Source organism: Anolis carolinensis, chromosome 5, assembly GCF_035594765.1.
Source record: "Anolis carolinensis isolate JA03-04 chromosome 5, rAnoCar3.1.pri, whole genome shotgun sequence".
Taxonomy (NCBI): Eukaryota; Metazoa; Chordata; class Lepidosauria; order Squamata; family Dactyloidae; genus Anolis; species Anolis carolinensis.
The window spans coordinates 78,069,084-78,084,866 of NC_085845.1; the positions used below are offsets into that span (position 1 = coordinate 78,069,084).

Here is a 15,783-nt window from a genome sequence, read left to right on the forward strand (position 1 = left end):
AAAGATGTGTTCCCACTGAACAGTAGAGGAAAAGTATTATTTGGTTCAAGGATTGGTTTGTCCGACTTACTCATTGTCTCATTCGTTCATTCTAACGAGAAAGAGCTGAATAAAAGAAGAAAGTGTCTAATAAAATTAACAAATAGGAAATTTATTTGTTTATCATAGTAACTATGTTTTTGGCCTTGAAATTATAACCGTGGCTTTAAAAAAAGCTCTGCTTTCTGTGAACAGTCCAGAGAGCTTATCGAACTACACTAAACATTTAAGAAAAAACTAAGAAATAATTTTATACCTCCATAAACAATGACATCAGCTCTCTCAGTCGTCAAGTAATTTCAGACTCTCCACATCTCTCTTTCAAATAGTATGAACAATAGTGGCATTGCATTGTTAAAGGTTTTCATGGCCAGAATCACTGGGTTGCTGTGAGTCTTTCGGGCTGTGCGACCATGTTCCAGGAGCTTTCTCTCCTGATGTTTCACCCACATCTGTGGCAGGCATCCTCAGAGGTTTTGAGCTACCTCACAACCTCTGAGGATGCTTGCCACAGATGTGGGAGAAACGTCAGGAGATAAAGCTTCTAGAACACGGCCATACAGCCCAAAAGACTAACAGCAACCCAATAGTGGCATTTCTAATGGCGCCAAATGGAACCATGTTCTGTTGGCCTTCAGAAAAATACATGTGATGTGTTGAGCAAATCTGAATTTATTCCGCAATGTATTGTGTTTCTGTTAGAACCAAAGGCTATGCAAATCTGTGTTATGTTAGTCTTCAGAAAGTTACATGTAGCGTATTGAGCAAATCTGGATTTGTTTCACAATATATTTCATTTTTATCATCTTGATTAAGGGCTGTTATCTTGATTCAGTGATCTTTGTTGACTAACACAAGATTGGTTTTCCCTAGCCTCATTATGATCAGGTATATAAAGTTTCAGTGTATCCCCCAACTTTGTCTCCTCCAAACAATACTTCTGGAATAATTCTAGCCATAGTATAGCACGATTCAAGCCTAGATATGCTAGAAAAATATGGCAGCCCACTGGCTGTTTAGCCAAGGCCACTGCTGTTTACAGCAGATAAATTACTAAAAATATAAGCAAAGAAAATAACCTGGAACATATTCCAATAAACCCTTCATACCAGCATATGGAAAGGGGTTAAAACTTTGCTCTGTTACGTTAACACATCATGTATGCAAGGCCATAGATCTTCTGTAAGCTATGAGCTTGTTTGTCAAAGACAGAGTGGTACAATAAAGGTGAAATATACACCTCTAAAAATAAATATGCTGTGATGTGTCTATATTTATTCATATTTATATCTTGCTTTTTATACCTCAAGGCTCTCTAAGAGGTTTACAGTGAAAACATCATAAAACATATTTTAACAATTACTTAAATCAAAGTACAAAAAGACAAATGCAGAAAATATCTAAAATGTTATGATAAACAAAACAGTCAGAAGACTTGGTGAAATGAAACTGTCTTAAGAGATATATGGAACCTTAAAATATAAATACAGTCCTTTGAACATTCTGAAACTTATTTGGATTCAGATAGATATTTTTTTGACAGTAGAAAATTATGCCTGCAGTGACTAGGCATGATATACTAACTGCTTTTCATTCAGAAGCCTCTTGAAATCCTGACAAAAGTAATCCAATTAAAATACCATAAATGCATAATTAAAGCCACAAGAAGATATGTTTCTGTTTACCCTAAAAGTGCCAAATTGCTATTATCAATTGCAGCTGTTTCATGGCTGTTTTCCTCTTAGTCAAATGATCTCTAGAATTGCAATTTCTAAATACAATTGCAAGGTCCCTTGGGGGGAAAAAATCTGTTTTTGTCCTTTTTGAACAGGCATCACCACTGTGTTGACCATGACCACGTTGAGTACCATCGCCAGGAAGTCTCTTCCCAAGGTTTCCTATGTAACAGCAATGGATCTTTTTGTCTCTGTGTGTTTTATTTTTGTCTTTGCTGCTTTGATGGAGTATGGCACCTTGCATTATTTCACTAGCAACAAAAAGGGGGCCAAAGAGAAAGACAAGAAATCAAAAAATAAGTCATCGGTAAGTATAAACATGGTCATAAAAAAGTACAGGTGGGAACTATGTTGCCCTCTAGAGGTTGTTAAACTGAACCTTCTAGTAGTCTTACCTAGCGATAGGAAGAAATCAGGAGCCCCCGGTCACACAATGGGTTAAACCCTTGTACCGGCAGGACTGCTGACCAACAAGTTGATGGTTCAAATCAGGGTATAGCAGGTGAGCTCCCTCTATCAGCTCCAGCTCCCCATCCGGGGACATTGGAAAAAATGGATTATAGAACACCTTCCATAAGATGTTCACATGTTAGTGTTCCCAAATTTATTTCTACAAGTTATGTAAGAAGAAGTGATTTATGTTACATTATGAACAGAATCAGAACACTGTGATCCCTGAGTTTTGTTTTGTTTTGTTTGTTTTTCGTGTTCTTTTTGTGGAAATGAAGATTTTATGTCTGTTTGACACTATGGAGACCTAATGTCAATCCTTGGTTCTATTTTTATCTTCTCTTGGCAAAATCAAATGGGTTTCATATAGCTAGGTGTTCTTTACAGTTAAGGACCATGTAGCGAGATTTGTAGCATAAAGAAAGAAAGAAAAAATAAGTTGAATTACATACATTCTGAATAAATAAATTTTTATGCCAAAAGTTATACATAATACATTTTATTTTCCTGAAATAACCCAATGATTTCAATCTATAAAGAGAGGAATTCATTATCAATTTTCTGCCTTGTTTGTCACCATGCTGCTACATTTCTAAATTTTCAAATCAGTAGTCCTAGCCAGCACAGCCAATGGTAAAGAGTTCTTGTTCAAACACCTTCTGGAGGGTCAAAAATTCCCACTTGTGTTCTGAAGAATTGGAAATTGCATTTTACCAACTCTTACTGTTCCATGACGATGACTACTACTACTACTACTACTTCTTCTTCTTCTTCTTCTTCTTCTTCTTCTTCTTCTTCTTCTTCTGTATTATTATCCACATTTCTCTCTTGATCAAGACTCAAAGCAGCTTTCCCATATCAATTCTTTAGAAATACTTAACAATATCTTATCAATAAGCCTGTAATTAATTACAAGCTGAACCTTGATGGCAGCTTCTTTGCCTGTATTATGTTAGATAGTATAATGAACAGAGTGTGCACTTATTATCTAAGCAGGAAGGACTGACCAGGAGAAAGAGGTGACTCCCCATATCTCAAACAAACAAAAACAATGAGGCTCTCTTATACTCTGAGGAAGCCTTGCATAATCTGATCCTTTCTATATGTGATATTTGAAAAATAAGCAATTATGTTCACCTGCAGCTTTACTCATGCATGATTAACAGAATACTAGATACTAAAAAAGAATTAATGCTAGGTTGTTCCTAATGTATGTCCATTTGCAATCTGAAAACATAAATACTGGGAGAAGGGCAGACCATGCTTTCCCCCTGTCTGGAACCACCCTTTAATTCTTTTTTTATGTACAGTGCCAAAATGCGAGAATATTGTGATAGATACTTAAGAAAATCATTGTACTGGATGACATGCACTTATACACATTTGGTAGGTTTGATTTTTGCGGATTTGATTACTCAAGAAGAAATTCTAGGTCATCCAACACAATACTATAGTCAATTTTTCATCAAAGTTGACCATGCTGGAGCACCCAGAGATTCCTAGGGAGGTGTTCTCTCAGGTGAAAAAAAGTTTGTGTGTATGTATGCGTTTTCCGCTTTTGTGAGAGTCCTGCATCTCTAGTCCCATCGAGTTGTACTCTGGAAGCCAAAATAAGTTCGGCCTCATTTGCCCATCACTACCCAAAGTTGTTCCTTTTTCTTTTGTGTGAATTTCAGCTTTATTCCTCTCATCTTTTTGATATAATGGACAAATGCTATGTGTCACAGGGTATCTGGATGATGCTCTATAATCATCTTGTTACATTTGCGAATAACTCCTTCTTTTAAATGCCAATCTCTCAAGCCACTGTAAATAACAATTACTATCTCTTCAGTGATTTTGAACTTCAAAAGAGATTAGTGCTGAAAGAACATGAACATTTAATAATCCCTGAAGGGTAAACATACTAAAATATTAATATGCAGCAGATCATTAAGCAACATATAAATTTAGCCAGCTCCTATAAATAAATAAAAAGTTTTTTAGTTACTATGAGGCTGAGTTGTTGGTTTTTTGGTTTTTTTAAGCCTAAATTTTTGAGCATTGTAGCTAGAATAATGGATCACTGTACTGGAATCATGAGAACTGCTAAGAGCTTTCATAAGTGGAACGGTGACTAAGTTAAAAAAAAAAAGAACAAAAAGCTTCATCGGTCTGTCTATCCCTTAGCTAATGGAAACTCTGATGCTGAAAGAAATCTTTATAGCACAATATGAATCTGTCAAAATTATCTTTCCAAAACAAAAATTACATTTTTGTTTGGATTTTAAAATAGTTTTAAATACAGTAGAGTCTCACTTATCCAACATTCGCTTATCCAACGTTCTGGATTATCCAACACACTTTTGTAGTCAATGTTTTCAATGCATTGTGATATTTTGGTGCTAAATTCGTAAATACAGTAATTACTACATAGCATTACTGCGTATTGAACTACTTTTTCTGTCAAATTTGTTGTATAACATGATGTTTTGGTGCTTAATTTGTAAAATCATAATCTATTTTGATGTTTAATAGGCTTTTTCTTAGTCTCTCCTTATTATCCAACATATTCACTTATCCAACGTTCTGCCGGCCCGTTTATGTTGGATAAGTGAGACTCTACTGTATTGGCAAAAATTACTTGTAGAGTTATCCAGATTTCTGAAATTCTCCACAATTCAATATTATCTAAATGAATTATTGAGATAATGACACCTTAGCTTTCTGTTGGTTCAGTGTACACAAACTTTATTTCATGCACATAATTATTAACAATAGTGACTAAAATTACCTTCATGCTATCTATATATTTATTTATTTTAATACATTTATATTCCACCCTTCTCACCCCGAAGGGGACTCAGAGCGGCTTACAAATTAAATTAACATACATTATATTATTAGCATAGCACAATACTGGCAATAAATTACTATATTGTACTATATAGTGTATATGAAACATAAGTGAATTTTATGTTGACTCCAAGAAATCATAGTATGTATGAATACAGAAATCTAGATATTCCAAAATAAAATACAACTGTAAATCTGGAAAAAGAAATGTAAATGAAAAATCAAATAATGAAGAAGGTGAAGGAAGTTTAAAAAATATGAATAAGAGTGGATGCGGAACATGTACAGAATAATGTATGTGACAGGAAATGTGGATTGGGATTTTCTCCTCTCTTTCCCTTGGATCTCTGATCCTCACACTGAATAGAGAATAGGAAAATATTTAGAAACAACCAAAAGAAGTGATTGTTTACTTAGTGACTAGTTTACTAAATTCACTACCACAAGATGCAAAGGCAGGACTTTAATTCTGAATTAATAACTTACAGGGTAAATCTATCAATGGCTAGTTTACTTTCCCTAATTTTTTCTTGTTTCAAGACCCAAACACTGATTTTGGTCTTCTTCTAACCAAGGTGGGAAATCTGTATTTAATCTCCGAAGTACAGTAGCAGACAAACATCCAAACAAATGAAATGAATGATACCTCTGTCCTGTCTAGATTAAGCTTCAATTTATTTACCTTCCTCCAGTCCATTACAATTATCTAGCACTAGTTTACCATAGAATCAGAATCCCTGGATTCTGGTGGAAAGGAATGATAGTGTTGGGTATCGTCAGCATATTTGTGACACTGGCCCCAAAACTTAGGGCAAACTTCTTCAGTACTTTTGTATAAATGTTAAAGCATTGGGGGGGGGGGGGAATTCACAGGTTAATGACCAAGGAGTCAAACAGAAATCCCTCAGCACCAGCCTCAGATACTGCTTCTCCAGAAAAGAACAGCGCCATTGTAGAACAGTACTTCTAAACTCCATCCCAGCAATGCAACCCATAAGAATACTGTGGCTAGTGGTATCAAAAGCCTTTTAAGAAAAATCCATCAGAACCAATAGAGATACATTCTCCATGCACAGAACATCTACCACGGTAACCAAAACCATCTCCCTGCCATAACTAGGAATGGATAAGAACTCTGCAAAAACTAAAACTCCAAGTGTATCTATTGTGCATCTGCTGCTTCACGTGGATTGTAATGTTTCTGAATTTTATGCCAATCTTATAATGGCTGAAGTAATAAATATACAACTGCACTAGTAGAAGAGCCAAGTAACAAAAAGGCAAATTAGCCATTTGCTAATTAACAAAAAGGTTTTTCACATCATTAAAGCCTGATGGGCTCCTCAGTTACTGTATGCTACTATAGTGGAAAGTAGAAACTGCAATATCGCTGAAGTAGGGATTTTAATTTTCCATAGTTCACCCTCATATGTAAGAACAAGGTTTCATAGCATTCTTCCCGTTGTGCTATATTCTCCTGATATCAGTTTGCAGAAAAGTATTGTGGAAATTATTCTGTACAGAAATATACATGGCCATTCTGCACAAAATCTCCCAGTTTTACAGAGGAAAGTGTTTTCTTCACAACACATTGATATCCTGTGTGTTGTGAAGGATGACGTGCAGGAGCAACATATGTATTCTATTCTGCATTGCAGCTGTGCACTGCAGTTGCACGTTGTGAATAGTTGAGCTTTGTTTTTTGTTTCCACCATGTGAAATGGCGCCCAATAACTGACATATGTTGTGAAATATTTCTACTAGTGCTGGAGAAGTATATCACTTGTGGATATTTATATACAATGAGAAGATGTTGTCTTTTAGAAAACATACAGAGAAGAAAATGGGAAACAAATTGGTTTTCATCAAAGTGTATATTTAGTAAAGTCAGCGGAATAATAGACATATACATGCCTGATAAGTTGCACAAGACTTTTGTTTGTTTATTTATGTTATTTTCTATCCAACCTTCAAGAATTTTTTTGATGTGGTTTTGTAATAAATACATGTAACAATACAACAGAAATAATGAAATGTTTAAAATGAACCAATAGCATAGAATAAACCAATAGTAGCAATACAATCTCCTAATAATTTTTAATTGAAAAGGTATCATTATACTAACCTTAATACTGGAAGCAATAAAAATTATATAAATACTTAATATGTTCACTGGATGGTTAATTTTTTTTGCCTATTATTGATTCAATTTTTCTTCTGTAACACTTACTTTTGAATCTGAAAGAAAAATACGTGGCAAAGTGTAATAGTTTAGCACCTAGTCTGTCAAAATGGGTTGTCATCAAACCCTTTTATTTCTTCACATGAAGAGCAAATGATCTGCCTGCTGTACTATAAGGTATTTAAGCCCTGAATTTTAACAACATTGCAGGCCATAATTGTCTCTGTTAGATCCCAAATGTTACCAAAAATACTGAAAAAGCAGATTGTGCTAAAATACCTCTTTAAAATTTAATCACATAATTTCAGCAACTTTTATTGAACCATTTTAGTAACACGAATTGACTGTTGGCTAGCGTTCCATTTTAGATCCATTTCTGAGACACTAGCAGGCCCTAAATATATTAATTCTCATACAAAGCACCATGCTGGAAAAGTTTCACATATGGTTGAAATAAGCATTTGAGTCTAACAATATTATAACATGTTCACAATGTCATTCCTACTCACTACATGTATATAATCATATCTCTAGAAATACTATGATGTTAGATCTCTGTCATCCCAATCTTGTGATCTTACATTATGTATATATTGATAGCAGAGCTATGAGTACAAGCAGTAGATCATAAACAATATTTTTTTTTGGAATACAAAGGTTTAACTACATTACAGTATAATTAGGAGCCATTGAGGAATAACTTAATTTAATATTTCCAATTATTATAAGTACAGGAATTCACTAGCTAGTTCAGAAGGAATATAACATGGATCAAGTGCTGTCTATTGCTGGTAACTCATGGACTTTTGTGTCACTAAAGTAAAAACAAAATGGAAAGGATGAATGTGTGTTTTGTATCACACACCAGCAACGTACACTATTCAGATGTTTTAATGTAATTTAGAGAAATATTTCAGAGAAAATAGAAAGTAAATAGTTGCTTTAAATTGCAACTGTATTGATAATTATTTTTCTAGACCAGTGATCTATGACTGTAAATAACTACTTTGATAGTGGATTTGGCCAGCTATTCTCGAAGTAGGATGTAAATACACCAAATACACCAGATTCTGCTTGATGATAGAAACTCACCAGGGTCATTTCAGGTTTTTGGATGGGGGACCACCAATTTACTAGATCTTTCAGAGGAAAGATCTAGCAAATCCACCTCTGAGTATTCCTTGCCACAGAAAATTCATAAAGGTACCACAAGTCTACAAGTGATGTGAAGGCACATGCACGAACATCCTACTCCACCCATCAATCTGGGCATGCCTTTAGATAGTTCTTACAAGCAAAATTTTAACTTCTGTTCATTTTTTTTAGAATCCGCCAGTGCTTCCCGTCCGTCCTGGTTCAACATTAATTTCAATTAACAATATTCGCCACTTTCAAGAACGTGAAAACAATTATGGATATGAATGCCTTGAAGGTAAAGACTGCACCAGCTTCTTTTGTTGCTTTGATGACTGTCGTACAGGATCATGGAGAGAAGGAAGAATACACATCCGGGTGGCAAAAATTGACTCCTACTCTAGGATCTTCTTTCCTACAGCCTTTGCCCTGTTCAACCTTGTTTACTGGATTGGATACCTTTACCTATAAATATATGTTTGACTGTTTTAGAAATGAGAGAACTGGCATTCTTAAACACATCGCAACAATAAGACTCGAAAATATTCATGTCTATATTTTTTTAGTTTTTCATGACTGACAATTCTTTCAAGGTCCAAAATTAAAAGTGAAATATTTAAGCAACTTCTGCTCTGACTACTTACAAAACTTTCTGTCAACCATTCAGATTTGAAAAGAAAGTGAACGTACACATTTCCTTTAATTATTGAACTAGTTTCAATAATGATCAGTGGCTTAAAGGCTATACTAGGAATGTCTTCATTATTTGTTCAAAGAGGAAAGCTCTTTTGCAGCTCTTTCACCAAAATTAGAAAAACCTTAAGATCTTGAAACAGGAAAAAAAAATCACTGAAATACTTCTGATCACAGAATAAATATATCTAGGGGATTTTTAAATCCATTGACCAACAACATTTTCCTAGGAAGGAATTAAATTAATTATTCTGGCTTGACCAGTTTTTGGACAAAGATGGATGATGATGCTAAAGGCCGAACTGTCTACGTTCATAATCTGTGATGTTTGTATGTCTTTTGAACAAAAGTTTGGGAAATACCTATGGGACAGTGGGTAGATAAATATTGCAATGACAAGAATAGAAGTTGTGATTTGTAGAGAGTGATAACTCTGCACAGTTACTCCAGTAAAAACCAATTTCCTTTAGGAAGGAATTGACATATTGCAAAAATTCTACTGAAGTTATTTTTAAGGCTAAAAAATAACCAGAAAAATCAAGATATGGGTCCACCAGATCACAAATTGTTTATATTTGGCTGAAACGGTCAACTACCACCTCATGTATAAGTCAAGAGAAGGTTTTGGTGTCAAAATTATGGATTTTGATATAAATAACAACAACAACAACATTTTATTTTTATCCCGCCCTGTCTCCCCAAAGGGCCTCAGGACAGTTTACAAAAAAAAATTGGCAAACATTAAATGCCAGCATAACATAACAGACAGATCAAATCATAAAAATGAAATAAACAACACTGACGTGTACTTATAAAACAACTGAAAAATAACAAAATTAAAATTTAACAAATAGGACATTAAAACAAGTCTAATAAAAGATGATATGGCCCATGAATGAGTCAAGGATCATTTTGTGAGAGTAGAAAGCACCAATGCCGCCTTAACAACCAGCTGGCCATAGCCACTGCCATTTCCTTGCCCATGCTTTCCCAAAGGCAAGTAGCAACAGAATAGAAGGGGTCAGTGCTGCTTTTAGGTTCTCCCAAGGGGGATTAAGTTCTTTCCTTTTTCTACTCTGTTAAGTAAATACACTTCCTTTTTTATATATAAGAGTTAAGGTACAATGATCACATTGACTATGGATACGTTGACCCTTGTTTCATGGGCTGATTTTTAACTAACGTTTCTAGACTTATACATGAACATATAGGATAATTCATTGTTCCTTGAGTAAAACTATTTCATATGGAGTTGTAAAACACTCTTAGACAACATATTTGTTTGCCTGGTGTTGTTACATTAATGTTATGAGAGCAGTATGCAGCCAATATGTTACATAAGAAAAGATCTTTTTGTCAGCTAGGTTACAACTCTTAATTGTTTACCATTATTATTATTTTAATGCCAACTGTGTCACCTTTGAAAGAGTCAATGTATTTCTTTAAGAATATAAAAGCCCAGAGACAGTCCTTGTTCCCAATCATCTGCAGGATATACTGCAAACTCCCATAATCTCTGGCCTTGAAGGATGTGGAGTTGTAGTCCAAAATAGCTGGAGAGAAATACACTGAAAAAAGCTGCTTTAAGGTTGCAGTACTGTTTGGCAACTTTTCCTAGTAAAGAAGAAGGTTCCAGGATGGGACCAATGCCACAAAATATGTAAGATAAAAAATACATTACAGTCTAATATCGTCTGTTTTGGATTACTCTTCTTCAGAGCTTGTTGCTAATTGTTGTTGTGCACTTTCAAGTTATTTCAAATGTATGGCAACCTTAATGCAAATCTGTCACAGGGTTTTCTTGATAAGATTTGGTCATTTTCTTCATCTAAGGCTGAGTTTCCATGTCTTAGTGCAAATTCAAACCTTGCTCTCCTGGGACTCTTCCACACAGCCATATATTTATTATTTTATTTATTTATTTACTGCATTTATATACCGCTTTTCTCACCCCTGGGGGGACTTAAAGAGGTTTACAACATAATGGCAAAATGCCAACCATACATTAGAAAATATAACAGACTGATCAACTAGAATATAAACCAGAATATCAAGGCAGAGAATTCCACAATATCTCAGTCCACACTGCCATATATTCCAGTTCAAAGCAGATAACGTGGGATTTTATTCAGCTGTGTGGAAGGGGCCCTGGTGTCCTAGTCTTGCTAAGCACTCAGGCTGGATCTACACTGCCCTATATCCCAGGACCTGATCCCAGATTATCTGCTTATCCCAGATTATCTGCCAGTAGAGAGTCATGTAATCCAGTTCAAAGCAGATAATCTGTGATCAGATCCTGGGATATAGGGCAGTGTAGATACAGACTCAGACTACACCACATTGGCTCCCTCTTTTTCAGAACAGGGTAACAAAATTAGCTCAAATAAGACAGGTCAAACAATATTCCTTAAAATTTGCCACCTCATGAATATTTGAACAGAGGTGATCTCATAAGATATAACACAACAAGGTTACTTTTCCCCCCTAGAGATTTACCCTGTTTCCCCCAGGTAGGGTCTTATATTAATTTTTGCTTCAAAAGATGCTTTAGAGCTTGTTTTCAGGGGCAGTTCTGTTTTTCCAAATTGACTTTTAAAATGAAATATATTTAGGGCTTATTTTTGAAATAGGGCTTATATTTCGAGCATCCTCCAAAATGCTGAAAAATCATGATAGGTCTTATTTTCAGGGTAGGTCTTATTTTGGGGTAAACAGGGTAGTTAGCAATAATGTTATCATTGTTAACCCCTCCCAAATGATATCGTCACTCCTAATCAGGTCATAGAAGGGAACCATCCAGAGATGGTATGTACAGCATTTAATGTAAGGACTATGCCCTTGAGTTCAACTAGAGTAAATTAGATACCTGGTGACTAATAACTTCAATTTCTTCCAGTGGGTCTACTGTAATTTGGACTATGGTTTATTTTAGTTGGAGAATGGGGGAAGACACACAGAGATATACACAAACATAAGATGCATAGTGCAGTTCAATTTATTATGAGTTCTGTGTCATATAATAAGGTAGTTTCTTTAAAAGCTATTAAATTCCCACAAATATAGCATAGGGGTCTTCTTTAAATTATAGAAACACTGAAAAAATGAAAAACCTACAACCCAAAAAACTTCCACAGCTGAATTTGAATTTTTGCTATTTAATGCAGTAAAAAGTCTGTACTGTCTCTCAGATTCAGAGTCCTGTCTATACTATGACATATTAATACTGATCTGTTTTAAAGGCCTGTTGTCCATTTTCAATGTTTGGGAGAAAGCATGAATTAAAAATTCTCATTATAGAATGACCATAAAGAGTGAAAAGCAACTAAGCCTGGATTTTTAAAGTTGCCTTAAGAGTTTTGCGAGAACATTTGAAATAAAAACGTAACAATGATTTAGGAATAAATCTGAAACATAACATGAGGGGGTGCAAATTACTACAGGATAACATGTAGCGTGACATTCACACTGTTGCATGCCATAGGATGGCAGTTATCTACCACCAAATTTAATAGGCCCTAAATCCATATTGTTCCTAGAGGTCAGTTCCTAAGAAAGCAACATTCATTCATGACTATCGTATTCTCAGCAGTTAGGTCCTCTAAGCCATGTAACTGTCAGTCTATGCATGTTCCTCCCAGCTCTGGTGAAATGAAGAAATCACACAAAGATTGACCTGACATCCAAGGAAATTTCTCAAGTATCATGTCACAGAATAGATCTTGTAAGACTCCAAATTTACAAAGTAATCTTTGAGAACTTCTAATTCCAGAGAAGAGGAAAGTTGGGAACTTCATTCCTTCTTCTGGTTACAGTCCCACTGGTGTTTTCAGAGTGTTCAACCTTTGAGCCTTATTATGGCTTCTTTTCCTTGACTCACTGCATCTCTGTCCCATCTTGTCCTGATGTCATCTTGGCTAGAAGTCAATCTGATAACAGAAGACCATCTGGGTTAATTGTAGACAACTTTCTCTGTCCTGGCTGCTGACATCCTGAAAAAGCAACACAAAAGCTACATGTGGCTGTTTGTAACCATTTGTGATGTTCCTATATGGGAAACATGAAAAGTCCCACTACTGAATGAATATGTGGATGAAAATCAAATTTCAGTATGTAGACATGGGGGGAGTGCTTTTGGGCCAAAAATAGCTTATCCCTCACTCCAATGACTTCCCCATGAATGAGAATCCATGAGTGGCATCACATTTTATGTTGTAGCCTGAGTATGTGTTGGGGTATTGTTTGCTGCAAAAGCATACAAAATGTAAATGGAAGATCCGTGCCCACAGACTCAGGGACATGTTACTAATGTAAATGGATGACCAATGACTGACTATAGCCTAATGGTGTTTATTCACTGTATGTTTCAAGATGTGTATTTTCCCTTAATATTTGTCTGTCATACAAATATGGATGGAACATATGCATACCCGGGTTGCCATAAATGATGCATTAAAAAGATGTAGCTAACCTTTATAAAAGACGTATCTGGAAATGAACAGTTGAAGTGTGCAGGAAAATAATTTACCTCTTACTTTTGGAGTGATTTGTCAACTTCTTCTTGGGTTAATTGTTTTGTATAAAATGGTCTGATGTACTTGTGTTCTGTGACTAGGCCACTATGTGTTAAAGTGACTGGAAATATTGGTGTTCAAAAATCTCTGGCTCTGCATAGGCAGAGAATTGTCTGGTTTTCTATTCTGCCTGATGGAGAGTTCTGTGAACTCATTGTCTTCGATATCCTTTAACTCACAGAAGCTGATCTAATAAAAGATACCATTTTACCTATTCTGATTTGCAATCTATATTATAATGCACTCGGCTAATTTGTTAGTGTAGTGGTGACAAAGCCTCCAGCAGTTCAGGGCATACCGATAATTTCTGGCTGCCATGGTAACTCATCAAATGCTTTAAGCCAAGCAAAAGGTCCTATGAAAGAAAGGACTGAAAAGCCTATGAAAAGACTAAAAAGTCAAAGGAGCAGATAATAGGAAGTGGATGTGGAGCAGAGAGGAAAGATATTAGAAAAGAGTGGATCAGTCAACCAATCATAAGCTAAAGAGACCAAATTCAATTAATTTAACTGAGAAGAAGACATTTAGATGTTAAGTTTATGTTAAACTCTCATTTAAAATTAATGCTGGCACTAAAAGCCTTTCCTGAATTGAGGTAAAGAATGGGTTGCTGTGAGTCTTTCGGCCTTTATGGCCATGTTACAGAAGCTTCTGGAGAAGAGAAGACTCACAGCAACCCAGTGATTCCGGTCATGAAAGCCTTTGACAATACAAGGTAAAGAATCTCATCTACAATTTTGCTCCCATTCCTCATCACACCTTGTCTCTTTGCTGAACATGTCAGAGTCATATATAACACATAATTTTTGAAACCTCGATTTTCCATTCCTCTAAAAACAACAACATTATTTAGCTTTCCCTTTCCTCCCTCCCTTATAATCTCATTTTTATCATTTCCTGCATGGATCCCAACAAAAGTTCTGCAGTCAAGAGCTTCAGTCCTCCTTTACTTGGGAATATGAGGAGCCTCTATGCAGTTCCAGAAGAGAACAGAGGACCATGCTACTCGGTGGTTTCGACCTTGTGACGTAAAGCCTATGATTCCACAACCCTGAAGGATTAACAAAAAAAAAACCAAAACAAATATATTTGCAAAGATGCAGGAAACCTAAACTTTGGGTAAAGAATGCTCTGGGAAATGTAAAATGTCCTGGCTTTTTAGCTTCCTCCCATTTAATAAATCACTAGTAACTTTACAACTTGATACTGGAAGTAAGTAAATGATGAGAATTCAACAAGATGTTGTGTGCCTTCAAGTTATCACAGTGTTTTCTTGGAAAGATTTGTCCAGGGCAGTATTTCTCAACCTGGGGGTTGAGACCCCTGAGGGGGTTGCAAGGGGTTTTCCAGAGGGGTCGCCAGAGATTAGTATTCTGTTGGTCATGGGGGTTATGTGTGGGAAGTTTGGCACAATTCTATTATTGGTGGGCTCTTAGATTGTAAGGGGCTCTTAGATTGTAAGTGAACTATAAATCCCAACAACTACAACTCCCAAATGCCAAGGTCTATTTTCACCAAACTCCACCAGTATTCAAATTTGGGCATATTGAGTATTTGTACCAAGTTTGGTCCAGATCCATCATTGTTTGAGTACATAGTGCTCTCTGAATGTAGGTGAACTACAACTCCCAAACTCAAGGTCAATGCCCACCAAACTCTTCCAGTATTTTCTGTTGGTCATGGGAGTTCTGTGTGCCAAGTTTGGTTCAGTTCCATCATTGTTGGAGTTCAGAATGCTGTTTGATTATAGGTGAACTATAAATCCCAGCAACTATAACTCCCGAATGACAAAATCAATCTCCTCCAACTCCACCAGTATTCAAATTTGGGTGCATCGGGTATTTGTGCCAACTTTGGTCCAGTGAATGAAAATACATCCTGCATATCAAATATTTACATTACAATCCATAGCAGTAGCAAAATTACAGTTATGAAGTAGCAATGAAAATAATGCTATGGTTGGGGGTCACCACAACATGAGGAACTGTATTAAAGGGTTGTGGCATTAGGAAGGTTGAGAACCACTGGTCCGGGGGGGGGGGGAGTTACCATTGCCTTCCTCTGAGGCCGAAAGAATATCTGTTGCCTAAGTCAGCCGTTCAGTTTCCACGGCTGAGCAGAGAATGTGAACCCTGGTCTCTAG

The 15,783-nt window shown here is 35.9% G+C and overlaps 1 protein-coding gene across 5 annotated transcripts in view; it reads left to right on the top strand.

The window, feature by feature from the left end:
• Positions 1 to 13,855, top strand: part of gabrg1 (gamma-aminobutyric acid type A receptor subunit gamma1) — a 137,951-nt gene extending 124,096 nt beyond the window's left edge. For all 5 annotated transcript variants that reach the window (XM_062981632.1, XM_062981633.1, XM_003221555.3 and 2 more), the window contains 2 exons: positions 1,871 to 2,082; positions 8,569 to 13,855. In XM_062981632.1, coding sequence (XP_062837702.1) covers positions 1,871 to 2,082; positions 8,569 to 8,847 — 491 coding nt within the window. In that variant the 3' untranslated portion in view covers positions 8,848 to 13,855. The remainder of the gene's footprint in view (positions 1 to 1,870; positions 2,083 to 8,568) is intronic.
• Positions 13,856 to 15,783: the final 1,928 nt, after the last annotated feature.